This window comes from Danio rerio, chromosome 4 (genome assembly GCF_052040795.2).
Source record: "Danio rerio strain M-AB ecotype USA chromosome 4, GRCz13ab, whole genome shotgun sequence".
NCBI lineage: Eukaryota > Metazoa > Chordata > Actinopteri > Cypriniformes > Danionidae > Danio > Danio rerio.
Window position 1 is genome coordinate 32,824,849 of NC_141024.2, and position 22,257 is coordinate 32,847,105.

The 22,257-nt window shown below is 33.9% G+C and overlaps 1 protein-coding gene across 8 annotated transcripts in view; it reads left to right on the forward strand.

Moving 5' to 3' along the window:
• Nucleotides 1-5,849: 5,849 nt before the first annotated feature.
• Nucleotides 5,850-22,257, forward strand: part of znf1140 (zinc finger protein 1140) — a 28,213-nt gene continuing 11,805 nt past the window's right edge. For 4 of the 8 annotated variants that reach the window (XR_015481707.2, XM_088649656.1, XM_087245734.2 and 1 more), the window contains exons 1-2: nucleotides 5,850-5,924; nucleotides 6,366-6,515. Coding sequence is in view for 2 of the 8 variants with exons in the window: in XM_087245736.2 (XP_087101862.2) it covers nucleotides 6,431-6,515 (85 nt within the window). In the remaining 6 variants the exon portion in view is untranslated. 8 annotated transcript variants of the gene reach the window in all.

Below are 22,257 nucleotides of genomic sequence, written 5' to 3' on the forward strand. Positions count from 1 at the left end.
TACAGGCAGGTGTGTTTGATATTGGTAGCAACTGAAATCTGCAGGAAGGTAGATATCCAGGAACAGGACTGAGCACCACTGCTGTATACCATGGGGGTCAAACTCCAAGTTCCTGGAGAACTGCAGGGCAGCAGAGTTTAGTACCCACCCTGCTTCAACATTACCTGTAGATTTCTAACAAGCCTTAATTAGTTTGATCAGGTGTGTTTAATTAGAGTTACAGCTTAAAGTCCCGGTCACACTGCACTTTTCTCCCTATAGACTTCCATTCATACACATGTGAGTACTGCAGACCTGGAATGATAGCTCATGCGACAAATTTCATAATTCGCAGCATTGGAAAGTTCAAGCTTGGAGAACGCTGACGTGCGAAATCACATCATGTGATTGCTTGATACCAATCAAAGATCAGAACATGACCTCTCTGGCTTGCTTTTTCAATCTCTAATTATTTTGTTTAATTCCACTACTCGCTTTGTTTAATTCCACTTCGCAGTGCAGTATGACAGAATTTTGCTTGCTCAAATGTTAGTGTGACTGCAGCCTTACTGTGCAGACCTGTAATATGCAAGACAATATTTATATCTGCTGATTTCTTAATTTTGTTATACTTTTTCTGTTATTTATTTGTTTCGTGCCAAAACAATAAAATAAATTTGTCTGAAAAATGTTATGCCTTCTATTTTTAAATAACAGCTAAGAATACTGATTAATTTTAGTAACACTACAATAACTATATATGACATACTATTAATGTGTATGCAGTATAATGCTGTGATTTGTAACACTACAATACAGTAATTAACTGTACATAGTTTCCAGTTAGTTACCACTGCTGCTCTATTACAGTAATTAACTGGCAACACTGTTGCCAGCCACTCACTGTAATGGTTCAGTTACAGTAAATAACTGGCAACACTGTTGCCAGCCACTCACTGTAATGGTTCAGTTACAGTAATTAACTGGCAACACTGTTGCCAGTTACTTACTGTAACCAAACTTTTACAGTGAGTGGCTGGCAACAGTGTTGCCAGTGTTCTACTGTAAAAAACCCCGGTAAGGTCTAACAGTGAACTAGAAAATATTTTTTGTAAAACTTTTCAATTTGCTTGGTCGGCTAATGTTAATCTAATCAAAAAACGTTGTATAACATCTATAACAAATAAATATCATAAGTGTTGTGTTGAAGTTAACGTTACTGTAATGGTTATTGATTTTAATAAACTCATAAAAATACTTACTTTGCAATTGTTGTCCAGAAATTAATTTGCAACGAAATCTGTTGTTATTACAGTAAGAATCATGGATGGTATAAGGGCTTTGATTGGCCATAGCGTTTGTTGTAAAATAGAAAAAAAAATAGAATAAAATATTACAGTAATTCTCCATATCTTCTGATATATATATATATATATATATATATATATATATATATATATATATATATATATATATATATATATATATATATGAAGAGTTCAGATGCAAAAACCTTTAAATGCCATGTGTTCTAAAATTTAGCGAGCTCCGGTGTGTATGTTCAGTAAATCCACTTTTATGGAAAAAAATAGGTTCTTTGCATTGCCTTTACAGTGACATACCGACAAAAACATTGGAGGCGAAGAAAAAAGGCTCATTTTAGAAAGAAAAGGTTTTTTGCATCTGAAGGCTATATATATTTTGAAAAAGCAGTCCATGTCAAATCCTCAGCGATGTGTACTCCAATAAACTTGAAATTGCTAACTCTCTCCACTGGCATCCTGTTGATTATGATGGGGGTGTGTTCTCTCTTCTCTCTCCTGAAATCCACCACTAGCTCCTTGGTTTTGCTGATGTTGAGTTTGGAACTATGTGAACGTTATTACACATTCAGCTATAACATTGCTAATGTGAAACACTAAGGCAATGCCACATAAGTGTGTAGGAAAATGGGAAAAATTGAAAAATTAAGTCAAGTGCAGGCCAGAAAATAATGACGTAGTAACTAGTGCTTTGGTTAATGTTCACAAAACTGAAACACTTTAGATTTGCAGAAAATTTAAACTTAACTGAGAGAATCATTAACAGTTTATTGCAATTGTTTAAATTATATATATATATTTTCACCCAGTTGAAAACCACGAGTCAGACAGCAAGAACTGACCAATCAGGCTTTGTATGGAATATATATTTCGTCTAATTACCTCAGACAAACTCAGAACACCCAAACACGGCAGTGCTTTTTCATACTATCGATGTCGGTGGTATGCAGGTCTTTTGTGTTCAAAAAAAAAAAGTGAATGATGGGAGAATTTTAAGTTTTGGGTGAACTCTTTGGGCTCTATTTTGACGGTCCATGCGCAAAACGCAGGGCGCAAATGCTTTCAGGGCGTGTTAGGACGCGTTTTTGCTAATTTAAGAAAGGAAAATCTGCCTTGCGCTTCGGCGCATGGTCTAAAAGGGTTGAGTTTATTTTCTTAATGAGTTATAGGCGTGTTTTTACTTAAATGTACATTTACATGTATTTATGTGTGTATTATATCATCTTTGCATCAAATATATGATATTTATCTAACAATTGTTTCTATTTTGTACTTTTCTGTTTGTATGTTGTAAAAAATGTTTTCTAACTCTTTATTTGTCCACATTTTGTTCAATACTTGTTTCTGTATCTGAATGTTATTTGCATTGATTATTGCATTGGTCTAAAAGGGTTGAGTTTATTTTCTTAATGAGTTATAGGCGTGTTTTAAGAATAAACCAATTACAGTCTTATCTCCCATTCCCTTTAAAAGTCAACTGCGTCGCGCCAAGAGCGCATTCGCTATTTACAGGACGCAAAGTAAGTCTAAGTGGAAAAAATGAGCATTTCACAAGCAAACAGTTAACAGTTTTTTTAACAGAAAACTGTTAAACAGAGCATCTACTGCATGAGAATGAGAGATAATGGATCACTTTCGCTCTTGGATAGGGAAACCTTTACAGACAGACATCAATTAGTCTATAAATAAATACTTTTGTTTGTTAAGCTCAAATATTCGTTTCAAAACTATTTCTAAATTCAGTTTTAATTTCCAGCAAACGAATAAATGAATAATAATAACAAAATGTGCTCAAAAACCTGAGTTATATCCTAAAACACATGCTTTGCCCCATATGGTCTAAAACCTGACAGGTGAGCAAATCTAAGCTTGTTTTTAATAAAACAAATATACATATGGATATAATAAATAATTATGCTAATAATAATAACATTATACAAAAGCAAATTGTTATGAATGAACTGAAAAAGCCTCTTGAGATGAAGACAAAAGCTGTGGTTTTTCATATTTATGTAGGCTGGAAAATAATATGTTTTGTAATATTTTAATCCTTTATATTTATATCCTATATCTATTCTTATTATATCCTATATATATATATCCTTAATATTTACATTTTTCATATGTAAAGATATTTGCCTATTGCTCTCTTGTGCGTATTAAGCAGTGCTTAAGCGAGACGCAACTCTGCGCCGGAGTTTAGACCGGGTTAGTTTTGGTCTAATAAAAAATCTATAGTTTTAAAAATAGCAACAGGCCAGCGGTCCGCCTCAGATTGCCTTCCTTTTTAGACCAGAACGCCTATGGGCGCACAAATGAGCGCTAATGCATTTGCTATTTAAACAGTGTAGCGCAAAGCCTCAAAACGACTCTTGCGCCAAGCTGAAACTACCAAAAGACTACTGCGTCATGCCTTGCGCCACACTGTGCCGGGTGTATTATAGGGGCCTTTATGTCTTGAATATGTTAAGCTGCTGTGATCAACCCATTGTAATGTTTTTCAGTGAATGTTAAATTACTGAAAGAGCTGCAGTTTATTCTGTATTTTATAGATATATTTTATACGATTTAGAAGTAACTTCAAAGTGAAGTAATTAGCAATCTGATTTCTTTTTACATGAAGTGATGAATTACTATCTATTTATATTTTACCACTGTAATCTATACATTTTTAAGTAACTTACCCAACACTATATATTCATATACACTACCGTTCAAATGTTTGGGGTCAGTTTTTTTTTTTTTTTTTTTTAGAAAACTATTCTGTTCATCAAGTCGGCATTTAAAAATGTAAAAAAAAAAATCTTAAATTGTTAAATATTTATTTAAAATTGTAAATAACTGCTTTCTTATTGTATGTAGTTTCAAATGAAATTATTACTCTAGTCGTTACTGCTTTTATTACTATTAACATTATTAATAATAATTATTAATATTAGAGTGATTTCTGAAGGATCGTGTGACTGAAGACTGGAGTAATGAAGCTAAAAATTCATCTTTAAAATCACTGGAATAAATGATTAAATTAAATAATAAACTACTTTTGAACAGTTATTTTATAGTGCAATAAAATTTCACAATTTTACAATTTGTACTGTATTTTTGATTAAATAAATGCAGCCTTGGTGAGCAGAGGAAGCTTATTTTAAAACATACAAGAATCAGACTGGGCAATGCAGTGGCACAGTAGGTAGTGCTGTCGCCTCACAGCAAGAAAGTTGTTGGGTCGCTGGTTCAATCCCACATTTCTCAGACATTCACAGACATTTCTGTGTGGAGTTTGCATGTTCTCCCTGCATTCGCATGGATTGTCTCTGGGTGCTCTGGTTTCCCCCACAGTCCAAAGACATGTGGTACAGGTGAATTGGGTAGGCTAAATTGTCCATAGTGTATGAGTGTGTGTGTGGATGTTTCCCGGAGATGGGTTGCGGCTGGAAGAGCCTCCACTGTGTAAAAATGTGCTGGATAAGTTGGTGATTCATTCTGCTGTGGTGACCCTGGATTAATAAAGGGACTAAGCCAACATAAAAGAATCAGACTGACCCCAAACTTTGACCTGTAATGTGTGTGTGTGTGTGTGTATAAACTTAAATGTACATTTACATGTATGTGTGTATTATATCATCTTTGCATCAAATATATGATATTTATCTAACAATTGTTTCTATTTTGTACTTTTCTGTTTGTATGTTGTAAAAAAATTTCTAACTCTTTATTTGTCCACATTTTGTTCAATAATTGTTTCTGTATCTGAATGTTATTTGCATTGATTAAAGTATTATTTGATTGTAATTTTTGTTGTGTGATTTACTCAGTTAATATATGTGGTCAGCCACATGAGGGCCACAGAACAGAACACAGAATACTAATTTTGAATACAAGACCCATATCTGGGCCACATAAAAAAAGGTATTACTTGGCTCAAGCTTGGTGGAGTTGTGGCACTACTTTGGTTCAGTTCTGGCTAAAAGGATGTGGGCCAGTTCTAAGCCGGTGAACGCTGACTGTTGATTTGGGCCAGATCAGGGGCAAAGGGAATTTGCTGACTGGGAATTGTCAGTGCACCAACAAACTAGCCTACACTATGGCTAATTTAGTTTATCTATACTGCATGTCTTTGGTCTGTGGGGAAACCGAGGATTTACCCACCTAGTGAAACTAAAACATTTAGGCCACCTATTTCATCCATTTTTTTTTAAGATTTAAGATCTTGTGTCTCCAGAATGTGTCTGTAAATTTTTAGCTTAAAACACCCATCAGATAATTGTTATACCTTTAGAATGTTGTGATTTTCTGCTTTAAACAATAGTGGGTTAAAATTGTTTTTCAAAATTCTGCTAAATGATTGGATTAAAAGTTTTAATCAACTTCAGATACTGAATGTATGTGTATGTGTGAGAGAGAGAAAGAGAGAGCAGATTTGTTGTGTAAAGTGTAAAACGAGAAAGAAATGTATCAATAAGTCATGACTGCAACAGTAAATGGCAAAAAAGCTAAACAAAAAAGACTTTTATTTTGGCGTGGCGTGTGACGTCATAAGGCTGCGCCACTCCAGCGCCGTGATTCAACTGGAGAAAGGTTTGTTTGAAAGCTTTTACTAGAGTATAAACCGATCGATTTAAGGTTTGTTTTAAAACTTTACACAGATGTAAACCGATTGTTTAAAGTTTAAGGTTTTTCATCCGATGCTAATTTATGTACCTGCTGTTGACAATATTATTTTAACTCTTTTTACAACGCAGTACTAGTTTACTCACATTAATAAGGACTATTGTTTGAAACAGAAAAGTGTGTAATAAGTGTGTGTTTTACTAAAGGTTTTATTTATTACATAGTATGTCATTCCATTCTAAGTATACATTACTTTATAAGAAATGGAGTACTAGTTTAAATCAGCTCATTTGTGACTATTGTTTCTTGCTCAGACTTACCTGATTTCTTTTTGTTAATTACTCTCATATAAAGAAACTGTTGAAGCAAGTGTTAAAGAAGTTATTTTGTTTCTGTTTATTGTTTTATTTATTTTAAACCGAACATTTTTATTGTTTTGTTCATTTTAAACAGGATAAAGTGTCCAAACGCAGAGAAAAACTCCTGCTGAAGCGACTGATCTCCACACTGTTATAAAGATGGCGTTTATTAAAGAGGAGAGTGAAGATGTGAAGATTGAAGAAACATTCACAGTCAAACAGGAAGATCTGCAGGAACAAACAGGTTGGTTTTCATTCTCAAACATTAACTCAGTCATTTGATCCTCATTCAGATATGTTTTAATAATAAGAATACTAAATTAAATTAAATGTGCTGCCTAGTTCACCTAAATGCACATAAGCACTCACTGAATGACAGGAATGAGTTTCTTTCATGTTATTTGTTCTCATGTCTTTTGTCATTCTTTTATGTATTATTAGTCTCCCATTTTCTCTACCTTTTTAATGTTGCTGCTTTTCTTGTTCTCCTACTGTTTGTAAAGCTTCCTTAAGCACTGGCGATATATAAAATAAATAACAAATTTAACTGAGCTGACGATATTTAACCTACAGTAATTAGAAGATATCTGCTATTACAGTGATAGTGTTGGCTTAGTACTTTCTATTTGCATATGTCACGATCACAATTTCAACTTTTTTTTTTTCATTAACTTCTTTATGGGTTTAAACTTGATTCTAGTAGATGTTACTATTTCTCACAGATACTATTTGAGTTAGAATTGCATCATTATAACTAATTACCAGGGCTTGTGTTTAAACAGGGTTTTCCGCAGGGTCTTAAAATGTCTTAAATTCCAAAATCAAAATATTAGGCTTTAAAAAGGTTTAGATTTAATGAAATATTGTGTTTTAGGTCTTAAATTTTATTTTTTTTTTTAACAAGTCTTCACTTTCCTTTGTTCATCTTCTGCTACCCAATCTAACCAAAACTCATACAATTACCAACAATCCAACTCAATAGAACTTTAAACTTTTTATTCAGAAAGGTCATTTTAACTCTATCATAATGGTTTAATTATTTTTCTTATAATAACACTTGTTTAAACATGCTACATGTATTTGCTGCTGAGGACATCGACCTGGACAGATTGTTGTGCTTAGATCTAGTTTGTTATAGATTGTAAATCTTTTAAAACATTTGTTCATTTTTTAAATTATTTTAAAGATAGTTTATGTTGTAAAAAAGTTTATGGATAGTTTATGTTGTAAAAAAAGTGTATGGATAAAAGTAAAGCTTGCTTTTTTGCACAATATTTAGGATCTTTTGCTAAGAAATATCTAAATATTTTAATTTATTATTATTAATTTATTGTTGTATTATTAATTATAATAAATTATAATTTTTTTTTGATAGGGCAAATAGAAATCTTTTCCATCTGGGCCATTTGAAAAATTCTTTAGCCCTTAATGAGTCTAAAATTTCATTCATAATGGTCTTAAAAAGTTTAACATTTAACTGCAGAAACCCTGGTTTAAAGTGTCAAATAATGTGGATGCCCCAATTTTAAATATGCTAAATGAAATGGACACTAAAATAATTAATTATTATAAAACATTGTACAGTATTCTAAACTATATGATATTGCTGTGGGACAACACGAGACAAGCAAACAAATTATAGTGGAACAATAACGTTTAGCATTGCACTGACTACAACTGGCAAACAAACTAGTCTAAATGACTTTTGCTGATTAAGAAATGGATTACAGCATGCTGATGAAATGCAAACATTTGAGTGTGAAGTTAATCAGAAATTCTCTGAATATTGACAATATTTTTTATGTACCAGCAGGCGGTGCTATTGGAATCTTTTTGCTTGAGACTTTTTTTTTAAAGAATGAATTTTTAGATCCCAAAAACAGTGTTATGCTGCCTAAGTTTGAAATAATAACCATTTTCAAGGTATAAAATTGCCAAAATGTTGTGCTATATCGTTCTTACTGTATATGTAAGTTTTTTTTTTTAATGTATTAATTTGAAATAATTAACGCATTTAAAAAAAATGTACGCAGTTAACGCAGTTGCAGTTTTTTTTTCCTGTTGTGGTCAACGTGTGTTTAATGTGCAAAGAAATATGGACAAGACCAAGGAAGCTCTTTTTAAAGGCAAGTTTCAGTATAAAACAATTAATGTCACATCGCCAGACTCTGCAGTTTCATGCAATTTTGGGTGTTTCATTTTTAACTTTCGACTTCTGTTTTAATGGAATTTGATACCGCATGGCGAACAGAAAGAAAAACCTCCACATTTCATGACTCTGTGGTCCTTTAAGGTACTCAAAAATCTCAGTTTACATGGTAGACTCTCAATAAGAGTATTATCTTAATCATATTAAAATCGGAGTATTGATGTACATGTAAATAAAGTGCCAGATGAAGTCAAAAGCTGTCAAAGACAGCGCATTCCTCTGCCTTTCAGCATGTGCCCTCCAATGTTTCATTAAGTTTGACGTGTTTCCCCATTAAATGCATATGTCTGCCTCACGTTGTTGTGTCAGAATCCTTGTGAAATACAGCCATACTTTAGAACGCTTAGTTTAAGCAAATTTGGTAAACGAGCGTTGTGAGTGAGAGCTGCACAATTAATCGTTAAAAGATTGTGATCTCGATTCGACCCCCTAGGCGATCTTAATCCAGCATTTCTACGATTCTGCCAATTATATTTTCAAGTTCAAGAGAGAAGAAAAGGCGGCTGCATGAGTCTTTTCATTGTTTTACACACATTGCTCAGTGACATTGACACCTTAATGATGTTGAATGAGTCACATACTGTATTTATAAGGAATAATTCACCTAAAAATGTAACTTTTGTTTTAATGTAATAATGTTTTCGCGATCGGGAAATCACACGTGACGTGAGCTGCTGACCGTGAGCTGTTATCACAGAGAGGGCAGGCGCGCGCGCTCTACTTAGTGATAGATGCGCATGCGTCTACTTTAGTGAACAGAACCTGCATATGTTGCGAGTAACGGGTAATACAGTTGTAAATAATATTCTGTTTGTGGCACAGAGTGATCGTTTGGGAGCCACGTGCAAAGTATGAACAAGCACTTAGCAGTCAAAATGAAACCGAAAGTGTGCACTTCATTTAAATGATCATATCGCATTTTAGAGGTATGATTACGACAAGCATTTGATATGTTTTTTCTTTCATAGCGAACACACAGTTGTGCATGAAAATAAATGTTTACAATATCAGTATAACTACGCTAGACTATATAGTGTTGAATATAATCTGATAATGGCAAATGTCTGATTTTACCAGTGAATTAAATTGTCTAATTTGACAGATTGCAAGCATATATCTCAAACATAATAATTCAACATAAGAATTATTGTAAGAATAGATTAATATAGAATAGAATTATTTATAGAAAAAACCAGTAGACCTACACATAATATTATTATCGAGGTTGTGCCATATGTTTGTTTTTACCATACCTTTATTTTACATCTAAGGAATCGTGAAAAAATCGTGATCTTTATTTTAAGCAAAATAATTGAGATTCTCATTTTAGCCAGAATCGTGCAGCTCTTGTGTGTGTGTGTGTGTGTGTGTGTGTGTGTGTGTGTGTGTGTGTGTGTGTGTGTGTGTGTGTGTTTTTACGTGCGTTTCTTTAGCAAGAAACCTGCCTAAACGACATTGTCCATAGCCACTAAATAAAAAATTTACGAATTGCCATCAGATTGCATTGCACTCTCAGCTCACATCATTCTAAAGAAAAGGTCCACATTGTCCCCCGATAATGTCAACATACAGGACTGTTTTAGTAACTGGATGAATGTAAAGGAGAACTAAGCAAAATTGTTCTACTTTATAATTAATGTTCTCAACTCACAGCAATACAACTTTACGATGAGTACAATTGTTTGTATTTAATACTTTATTTTTTATTATAATTTTCCATATCTGCAATGCCTGTATTTTGGCATTTTTTTTTTTTTTTTTTTTGAAAAATAACTTGAAAATAATTTTTTTCTTTATTGGCTTGTTTTTTTTATTCTTTATTGATTGTTTTGAAATTGAAATGGCACTAACATGCCTGTGTTTTTATTTCTGTAATTAATATGGCTGTCAAGTCAGGATCTTGATGGTTTTTATGTGGTATAATGTTTAGATTAGAAGTTAAACAAAAATTCTAATAATTATATTTTAAATTTAAATAGTTTTTGTCTTGCGTTTAAATTAATTTTACATTTGAATAGCCAAAATAACAAAAGTTTCAGTCTTTTAAATGTGATTAATCGCAATTAATTAAAAAAAAAGTTTGATTTTAATTAGTAATTTTTAAAAAATCAATTGACAGCTCTAGTTTTAAGTTTTTCAGGACATCAGTATCTCCAGCAAAAAAATAAAAATAAATTAATTAAATAAAATATATGGAGAGGTCATTTTAAATAGTAAAGAAATCTGTTTTAGAAATATCACGTACCAGCAGGCACCGCCATTGAGACTTCTTTTTTCTAAAGAATGAATTTTTAGGTCCTAAAAACTGTTATATTGATGATTTTTTCAAGGTATTCCACAGTTGGAACTCGAGGGAGTTCATTATCTGTTTAATTGAATTTGAGTTTTCAAGTACCGTTTTTTTTCAACCCCATCAAAATAAAAGGCTCCCCGTGCATGGCTTCCATCCTCTGCAAGAATCTCATAAGTGTTGCACCACTCACCGTAGGACTGTCAGAGCTTGGTTTACTTTTTTTAGCAAGATTTAGTTCGGGTGTTTTCGGGTAAAGACACAAATTGCCCAGGCTGTGTATCAATTTCAGAAATTAGATTTCTCCTTTCATAGCTGTGTATTGCGACTACAATTTCTTCTTTTTCGTCTAGTCTGTGCAGCTGTTTTAGCAAACACGTTTAAGTTATCAAATAGCTATCAATATCACTCGTCTTTAAACTCAGCATACAGGGAAGCTTGAAAAAAAAAAAAACGAATTAAACGAAAGCTCTTTAGCTCATAACTTTTGCAACATCTTTGAGTTAGTTCCTGAACATTAACTTATCCCCGGGTCCGAGCAAACTTTAAGAGCTACAGCAAAAGCGACTTGCTAAGACGCTATCTTGGCCTCTTCCCTATCGATGCAATCTCTGTTGCTCATGCGCATTTGAACATGTGTATTCTCGTGCACACGCACGTTGCGGCGGGTCAAAGATGGAATTATGCCAAAATACGGTTTACAAACTAAAAGTACGACAGACAAAACAAATACCTATGTATACACATTATTATGTCACAAGGTAGCCTGTCAACTCCTATTATAAAAAGATTTGAGTCGCTGCCAGGATTTTATTTAAAATAATAGCTGATAGACATTTCTAATATTATCTTAATAACTTCATTACTTCACACGTCTAAAATGTGTTTATAATGGCAAAATGCATGACGTTAATGCACTATTAAATAAAACATTTCTACACAGTTTTTCCACATAAAAATATTAATTTATATAGACACGTTATAGTGCTTTACCATTTCAGTGGTACAGTACTATACCATTTATATTACAGTATTTAAAACTTTTATGAAAATACATGCTACAGGTAGAAAATATTTTAGTTGACTTAGTTTTATTAATTACATTGAAACTGAAAAAAAAAACACCCATTTATATTTCTTTATCACAAAATAAACAGATATGTATAACTGTATGACTTAATAAATGATTATCAAGGACCTGTTTATGTTCCTTTATTGCAGAAAAAGCATAAATGTTTTTAAAACTTTCAAAAAAAGAATTATATTTAGAATGATTTCTAATCTCAGTGCAGTGGTTAGCACGTTCGCCTCACAGCAAGAAGGTCAATGGTTCAAGCCTCGGCTGGGTCAGTTGGCATTTCTGTGTGGAGTTTGCATGTTCTCCGGGTGCTGCGGTTTCCTCCACAAGTCCAAAGACATGCGGTACAGGTGAAATGGGTAAACTAAATTGTCCGTAATGTACGAGAGTGTGTATGGATGTTTTCCAGGGCATCCACTGCGTAAAAACATATGCTGTATAAGTTGGCGGTTCATTCTATTGTGGCAATATCAGTGCAGATATCGACATCTGAGGAGTCAATGCGGATGTTTTATGACTGAGTGATCCACCTGTAAGGATAAATTGAAGAGAATCATATAAAAATATAATCATATAGAATCAGGGGCGGCCTAGGACAAAAATTCAGCCCTGGCACTGTAGCCACACCAGCCCACATTACCACACCGACACAGCCCCACCCATGGACACATCCACACATTATATTAGTGTACAGATGGTGAAATAATATACGCAGTACCAAATGTAATAGATATTAAAACATTTAAATGTATGTGACTGGAACAAAAACAATCTCTTTATAAAAAATGTATACATACAGTAAAAACTTAATTAAAAAATGTTTGTCTGCTATTATATGATAGAAGTAACCTTTGAATGTGTCTCACGCGCTCACACACACACACACACAGAGAGCTTTACACACAAATGGACACGCAGCACTAGCAACACTTTGGCGTACTTTTATTTACAAAAAACTATACATGTCATTTTCTGCAATGTTGTTCTTTATTGCCACTCTTTTATTATATTTGTATGGCTATCTGGGTTACTTGTTCCTCACTCTTGCCTTACTGTCATTTTGTCCATGCTTCTTGCTGGTCACTGTACTTGATTGTATTGTCAGCAGGCGTCGCAGCAATTCACTCTTCTCTGCCACTCTGTCAATTACAACATCTGTATCTAGGGACATAAGAATTTCCTTTTCAGTTGCCATCAACATAAATGCCTCCAAGTGATCATTGGATATGGTGCTCCTGAGTCGATTTTTTACAAATTTGAGTGTGGAGAAGCTTCTCTCACAAGCAACCTGGGTGACAGACAGGGTGAGTAGGAACTTGTACCCGAGGCCTATGACATTGTAAACATCTGTTAACAAGTTGTATCGCTGTAAAAGCTGATAACAACAAACAGCAATGTTCTTACACGTTGAACAACTTTTATTCATGATCTATCTGTTCTTCATCAGTTCCATCCACGGGTATCTCTCTCACAAGCTTGGTTGTATACTCCTCAACTGCAGACTTCTTCAGTTTCTCCCAATGACCAACGAGGCAAGTCAGCTCATACTGTAAAGTGTATACAGTAGCTCGGTTGTCAAACTTTAGTAAGCATCTGCTTAGTTCTGTGAGTGACGTCTTGGGCAGTCCATTTTCTCTGATCTCTGAGAATAGTCTAGGGTCCAGATAAGCAAGGTCTGCAAACATTGTGCCATGTGTCAGAAAGTGTTGATGGATGCTTTCAGTGACTGTATCCATGATGTCATGGTGTACCTTAGTCTTGTAAGCCATTTCCACGTCCCTTTCCACCTCATCCTGAGCCAACTCCCCTGGCATTGTCTTTTCCTTGTCCTTTTCTTTGCCAGCTCAGTTTGCACTTCCAGCTCAGTGTCTTCATCCTGTTCCTGTAGCTTGGCATTAGCCCACTGCACAAAGATGTCTGCTGCACTTTTCACAGAGTCAAAGTTTCTAGCATTCTTTTGCAGAGCTTTTTGAGTTTCCACAACCATCCGATGTGATGTCAGAATGTCCAATCCACTGGTTTGTAGGTATTTTGAGAGAGGAGATGTTTGCTCTGATACACACAAAATGTTTGGGCAGTAAGTATGGTTTCATACTTGAGTAGGGCCTCCTTAAACCCTCTGGCTTTGACACGTACATTTGGCTTTTGACTTGCCATCTCTTCAATATTTGTCAAAGTGAGAACCACATCCACAAATAATGCGTTTTGTCGGTTGCCAAAAAATCCAAAGACCTTCTTCAGAGCAGCATCCTTGGCACACCAGCGTGTCTCTCCTATAGAAGAGAGCCATCTGTGGTGAGGGTCCTGACTCTTTCTCCCAGACATTCATTCTTTGATAGGATTCTCAAATGAAAACTGCTAGGTCATTTTGTAGTGAGAATAGTGATGCACTTTCTATAACTACTCCTGTGGTTTCTCCCATCACAAGGTTCAGGGTATGTGCATAACACCACACATGTACTTGGTTTGGAGAGTGTGAAGAAAGCAAGGCAGAGAAGCCATTGTACTGGCCTTGCATATTTGCAGCTCCATCTGTAGAATTTCCAATACAATTACTCATGTCCAGCTGTAGTGTATCAATGACTTCTTTCACTAACTGACTAAAGTACCTCCCAGACGACGCCTCACAACTGACAACAGCAACAAGTCGCTCATGGACAACATCATTCACATAGCGGAGAATGACTGAACATTGGTCTTTTAATAGTAAGTAAGTAAATGATTTATATTAGCTTTGCTGGCTCTCAAGAAGTACGCTTCTGCACAATTTCTGTGGACAAAACTTTGTTGGTGCTCTTCAATTCTCTGATGTATATGCCTCCAATCTCTCATTCCTACAATAAATGGATTGCCACTATCACAGGGCTTGGCATAAGCAAGACAAACTGAACAAAACAGCTTTTGCCTCCTCTCAGAGTACGTCAGCCACTTCCGATTTGTGCCATCCTCACAATGAAATACTTTCTTCACAACTGCATTTTTGGATGTTTGTCTGGGATGGTACGTGAAAAACAGGTCATGGTCTGTAGGTTTAGGCTGTGTAAACCAGTCAACATCTGGGGCCACTTCTGTGTGCTCTGCTTCTCCTGCAAGCTCTGCCTCTCCTGTCTGCTCTACCTCTACATGCAATTATGAAATAATTATAGGTGACCTAATGAATAAATAATGACCTAAAATAATTATGACCTAATGTACGGTTAAGTTCAAATGTAACTATGTAGACAATTACTATTATTGTCCTGTGTCACCTCTACTTTAGTTAATTACAAACCCAAAGTATAGTGTGTAACTGTTTTGTTTTTCCTACCTCTACCACACTCCTCCCTGTTTCTGCTAGGCCTACTGTAGCATCTTTACTCATACCACTGGTATTGGCAGAGCAGCTTCCAGCAACATCCTAGTTAATAAACACAGTATAGAATGAAAATATTGCAGAAAATGTTTTCTAAGTGACTGCTCTCAACATTGGAATACACATTAGTTTTTACAGATGCTAGGACACCATTTCTCAATTGGGTCACTTTTACAAAACTCTTCACACAAATCTCCAAACAGATTTTCAGCGTGGCAAAACAGTTCATTTCGCATTCAAAATGCACTACAACTACCACGACACTTTATTCAGGTCTCAAACTTATTCTTCCAGAACACTAGTGTCGTAAATTCGACGACTAATCAATTAGAAATTATCAGACCGGAGGTTTTGAATATCAGAAAATAGACTTTATTCTCCATAATAAAGCCGAGAAAGAGCAGAGCAGACCCCAGAGCATTCTGAAGTCTCTCCTGGACACCTTCTGAAGTCTCTCCTGCACCTTCTAAAGTATCTGTGTTTGTTACAATTTTTATACAGGATTATTTGACACACCCCTAAGTCTCTTTTTAACTCTTGACCATTTTTGAATAGGTTTTTAGTCTAAGGGGTCCTGCTATTCTTTGCTCTCAGCCCACTAGCTCATGTCAGCAGAGATGTTACAGGTCTATGTCAGCAAAGTATAGATGCAACTTATGCAAAGGAACTAAGTGTTTACATACATTGTTATGATAGGATAATAACTTGATAATATGTTACTCATTCTAACTTCTGACACATATAGCTTCATAGAAGTATTTAACCTATATAATCAGTGCTTTACATATTCAGTTATTCTACACAATCAGTCACTCAGCCTTCTCCTAGTGTTGCTTCTTTAGTGCAGGCACTCTCATCTTACACAGACATATCACTGTATTTTTAACACACGCTGGCATGTTTGCTGCAAACACTACATACATTTTGTGAAGAGAAAATTGACTGCTTTACACTTAGAAAATACTTCACACTGAGAGAATAGAAATCTTCTTCAATCCCTCCTCTTAAGACTTTAGTCTTAATATTATTGTCTTTTAACCCCAAAGTGCAATTTCATAATCCAGTTCTCTTAATTACCTCTATCTAGTGACTGATATTAGCCACATAGCTGTTATCAATTGACCAGATTATGCCACCGTACTTTGACAGAAGTCCAGCCAAACATCTTCCCAGTTGATTTGAAGGAAGTAAAAGACTGTACTCTGTTTTTCTCTTAACACATCAAAGACAATAAAGTTTTAAGCATAAGTATTCAGTTGGTTCAGTGCTAGCTGCTAGTTTTCACACTCATGTAGAATATACTGAAGTGATATTATGTATAGGTACCATGAAAGCAATATGCAAACAAATTCAATATGCAAACATAAAAAGCATCAAATGTTGATGTTGATCTTGATCTTTGCTCATCCTTGTTTCTCTTCTTGTAAGCTATCAGCATCTTCATTAAACTTTGAAAAGATGTTGATGGAGATGTGTGGTTAAGAGTCTGAGTTCTGAAATCTGTAGTTGTGCGTTCATCATCCCTTGACTTGTGGCACTGCTGTATGTGGTACTCAGGCACATTATCAGAATCACTCTTTTCTTTGCTCTGATAACCTCTTGCTTCCACACGTTGCACTTAGTAGTTTAGAGCTTTGGAATATTTAGGCTTCCTGTTTCCGGTCAGCTTTCCCTTGCTGGAGTTGTTCCCTTTCGCTCCTTTGAGGCATTGGTACCTCATCAATGGCATCCCCTTTGGCAGCTGTTGGATTTGCCCACATCCAGATATGGTCCTTTTCTCCTGAGCTCTCCAGAGCATCCTCAGATAGACTCAATCACCTAGACCAATTGGACCTTGTATCACTGCTCTCTCACATGGCTCTTTTCTGGTTTCCTGCACAGATATCGCTTTGCACATGGCAATTAATTGTTTCTTCATAAAAGTCCCTACTGCATTAGACATCTTTGCAAACCATTCCAAGAGGTTATGTGCAAGGTTATAGGTGAGATTATATGCCAGGTTTTATGCAAAGTTTCATGTGGTTTCTTGCAAGGGTCATGCGGTTTCTTGCAAGGTTTCTTTCAAGGGTCGACCCAATAGAAGTTCATGCGATGCAGTGTTAGATGCCTGTTTCTGTCAGTTTCCATGCCATCACTCACCAATGCACTTGTTAGCAAATTAATCCCATTAAGTTTATTATTTTCACATATTTCATTGAGCGTTGGTCTTGATGGATCATCTTCATCTCTTTCAGCCATTTCTGGTAATTGAGCATAATACAATTATTCTCTCTTTTGCTTTATTCACAATTTTTCATACTTCTTTAGATGTTTTTATTTATTGATCATTCATTAACTTCATGAATACTTTATGAATGCAAACCCTTTATGAACTTATTTCTGAAGGCATTTCAAAATTTAGGAAATACTTCTCTTGTCACAGATGTAATAACTATCCCTGCTTCATAATCTGCTCCTGATGCTACCTCTAATCATCTACTCATCGTAGTTTCTCAACTGTGCTTGTTTACAGAATATTTCTCTATCCAGTCAACACCAAAAACAGTCATCATATCTCACTGTTTGGAGCAATGGTCTACACTCAAGTCTTTTAATTGAACTAGAGCTCTGTGAAGCTGTAGATAACTCAATCATCCACATATTGTGACAGTGTCCATCCTAAGATCTTCTCCCTAAATATTAACTTTTTCTGCATTCTGGTGTATACAGTATTTGCTATTCATCAAGCTACACAAGTACAAACAAGTTTCTACCCTCCTCTGGTAGTTACCTAAAATAAGCTCAATAGAAATCAAACCACTTAATATATTTACCATCCAAAAGAACATATCTCCACATACAATATGAACTTCAGCTGGAAAATCTTCTCCTATTGATTGCTCTTAAATCATATTATCAACATTAAGCCTCTTTTATCTGTCTTGATTAACCATTTATTTTAATTATCAAATTAACTTCAATTAAATAATTATTAGTTACTTATAATTTATTACTACTTTAAATTTAAATTTAAATAGACATGTCTAGGACAGATTGCATATTACATTATAGATGTTTCTATTAGTGCTCTTATATTTTTACACTTTTCAATAGAGTTTTATACCTATTTCATCATTTAGTGGTTTTATTTCTGGACAGATCTGCATCTAATCCATTTTAACCCTCACTGTGCTGGCTGATTTTATCTGCATTTCAGTCCTGTAATGACAATCATTTAGTTGGAACTTGACACTTTTTTCTTTGCTAATTTATTTTCTGATCTATATATAAATTCCTTTTTTATCTTTGAGTTATTTTCTTTTGGCTCATAATTATTTCCTAAGGCACTCCCATTAAACTAGTTGTTCATACAATTTTGATGCACTTTTTTATCAACTGACTAAAACTTACTGTATGTTTTGTAAATTTCTTTTTGCTCTGTTTTAACTATTATTCCTTAATATTTTCTTCTAATTATTCTTCACATATGTTTTCATGTAAAACAATATTTTTTTTCTTAAACACTTTTCTCTTTCAATTTGTTTTATAGTAATTTAAAAGTATTACTTTTTGACCTTACCATATCTTATGAATTTATTTCAATTGTTATTTCAATCTTCCCTTTAACTGTATCATTTTTGTAATCATTTTTCTAAATTTGAATCTCTTTCCAGTTTTCAATATTCAATCTTGATTTAGGCCATTCATAACATGATTATGCTAAGATATTTCCTTTACTTAATTTTAATTTAAATACTTAGTTATATTCTTATTTATTCTCCAAATTATTTATTGCCTTATCAAAAGCTTTTTCTTTTTCTTTAGTTACCACCCTGCATTGTAATTTATCATTCTATGTTTAAGGAACTTTTATTAAGCCTACTGAAACTTAAACTCAAATTATTTACCATTCATCATAATATATAATTTCATCATTTAAAGTTTCACCTTAAAATTACCTTATAACACTTTTTCTAACTTAAAAATTACCATGATAATAATTTCTCTCAAATTGACAGGAGTCTGATTTGATACAAGAATGGGTAGCTAAACTTTTGTTCTTAATTTTCCTTCTGTAATGCTTGAACTTAATTTGGACTTTAGGAGCTACTTTGAGATGGACTGTCAGACTATCCCCCCTCGCAACCTGAGACAACTATAGCTCACAGATTGGTGCAACAGTCTTTTCTATGTTGTCCTGAAATTGCTTCATATCAGGGCACAGTGTTTCCCCCTCTCTCTTTGGGCTGGCTTCTTTCTTTGACTCAGCTGATGTAAAGTTCTGGTGGAGCGTTTTCTCTTTTTGATCAGTTCATCAGTCTCTTGTTAGTGTCTCTTTTGAATGTCTCTGAACACATGTAGCTTTTTCAGTCCTCAGTAAATCCTGGGCAAAAAGTTCATGTCACAAGTGTCCACAGCCATTTTGCTCTGTGTTTTTCAAACACCTTTCCATTTGCCAGTGTACTCAGAGATGTCTGGTAGGTACAAGACTACAGTCCCCCAAAGTTCATCCCTACGTCCTCTTAATTAATATATTTAGAATTTAGCTCATGACTCTTTTTTCCCCCATTTTTTCCTTCATCAAATAAAGACTCCTTTTATCCATTTTTTTTATTAATTAATTAATTAATTAATCTATTTTTGTTTGCTGTTTAACAACTTATTTTTTCTATTTCTCAATCATTTTTATCATATGTAAATATGCTTAATTTTCTATTTGTTAAATGTTCTTATAATTAATTTCTTTGGCTTCAGATTGTGCTTCACTTATATTAATTAATTTATTCTAGTGCTTCCTCACTAGTTACATTACATCTTACATTATGTAATTTCTCTAACATTTCCATACCTGTTTTAATTCAACAGTACTATATGGTGGCCTAATTTCTAATATACCTGTTCAAAATCCTTACTGCAATAGCTTCAAGTTCATAGTGCTATTTTAACTCTACATGTTTGTTTACTTTAAGCATTTTTCCTATCTGAAATGCAATTTTTAATTCTCAATTACCTTTTAAGTACATAAAATATTAACTATATAATTTTTGAACTCACTATTATGTTCTTTCATTTCTCCTCAGTGTCTATGCTTTACATCTGACTCACTGCTTTTACTACAAATAGCTGTTGGCTCAGATGACAGTCTGTAGCTGACTTTAAAACAGATGACAACAGTCAACTTACTCCACAACAATTTTTTATTGCACTTAAACATAATTTTATCTTTTAAAGCCAAATTTTATTTTCTTTAAAATGTTAATGTTTTTTCTAATTTTTATTTTTATCTCTTTAATATATATTTTTAAATATCTTCTCTTTTTATTCTATTAAACAATGTTTGGACTTCTTTTTTCTCCATTTTCCTATGCTTCTTTTCCTTTTCAAAAATTAGCATTTTTGTCTCTTAGATTTTCCTAATTAATTTCTTTAAACTTATTTTCCTTAAACATTTGATCATTAACTCTTCCATTAATAAATATTCATTCAATATTTCCTCTTCTCTAGTTTTTTCTTTACTCAAATTATTGACTTATCTATTTTTGATTCATACTGATTTAGTAAATTTATTTCCTTATTAATATATCTATTTATTTCCATATATAGTTAGTTCTATGCTTAAATTTTTTATTTCTTAATATTTATTAGTATAGCTTCTAGTTGCATTTTTGTTAACACTTTTTATTTATTAAATCTTATTCTATCATTAATATTTTCTTATTTCATTTATCTTATTACATTACTTTATATTTCTATTTATTTAATACCTTATAATATATCTTTACTCTTTAGCTTCTATCTGTCCTGTGAAACTTTTGTTTTTAAATAGACAGATTCTTACCACTCCTGAAGCAGACCTTCTTCCAGACTGTCGACATGTCAGGAATTTCAGTCACCTCTCTGCCTAGTTCATACTTAAAAACACTTCAAACACACAGAGATTATTCAGAAAAATGTTTAACTAGTATATATTCTTCTTTTCAGTCTGTGTCTTTCAAATGCAATATGATAACAATTAATTTTATGAGGCTTAAACCTCCTCTGTATCACAATCTCTTACCTTAACTGCATCACTCTCTATCTTATTGTTCTTAAATCACACAACATATGCAGTCCTTCTTTTATATTATAATATAAAATGATAAATCTTTTAAACTCACTCTTATTGCAACCATACTTTTTAACACAATCATACTTCTCACTCATCCTAACCTCATCTCTTACACTGTGTAACCTGAACCTCACCTCTATTCTAGTCTCTCTAGATCAAAGGTGAAGGCTTCTAAGCACCCCAGCAACACAGACAAATACACAAATACTTACAATTACATAAATACACCTCACTCTTCTTGAGTGACCTGTCCGAACAGCCTCTAACCACAGAATTCTCCACTACACTCCTCTTGAGTGACCTATTACTTCTGCTCCCGTCTTTACTGTTCTTCAGTAAAAATAGCACTTCACAGGATTTTTGCCATTTTTCCCCCAGCCTCCTGCATAATAATATTTATTATTATTAAAACAGAACGGGTACTCCGAGGTCTTTGCGCGCTTCTCTCTATACTTTATTAATCTGCTTTAATCTCTTAACTGTCACCACACTTTAAGAACTTCCTTTTAAAACTTATAAATGCTCTATGCATATTCTTCATAATATTAAAAATTTCCCAAACATGAGTAACAGTTACTAGTTAACGTTTATCCTATCCATCAAGGCCCTCTTAGGAAAACACAGATCATTTGCATGCAAATTGTTATTTTCTTCTGGTATTCAAAACCCCATTGTTTTCCTTTTATATCTTTACTTTTACTTTTTTAGTTTTACTTGTAGTTCGTTATAGCTGGAGAAACAGTTCAAGTGACTTTTTACCGTTACAAGCAGGTCCTTGGTAGAAAAAACACAAACGTATAAGCTTAAAATTGCTTACCGTTTTTTATCGTGGCCACATATTTGTGTTTTTCCTCCAAGCCCCAGCATGTCCAGTGTCACTCGATCGTCTCTTCTCAGCCCCACGTTGGGCGCCATTTGTCGTAAATTCGACGACTAATCAATTAGAAATTATCAGACCGGAGGTTTTGA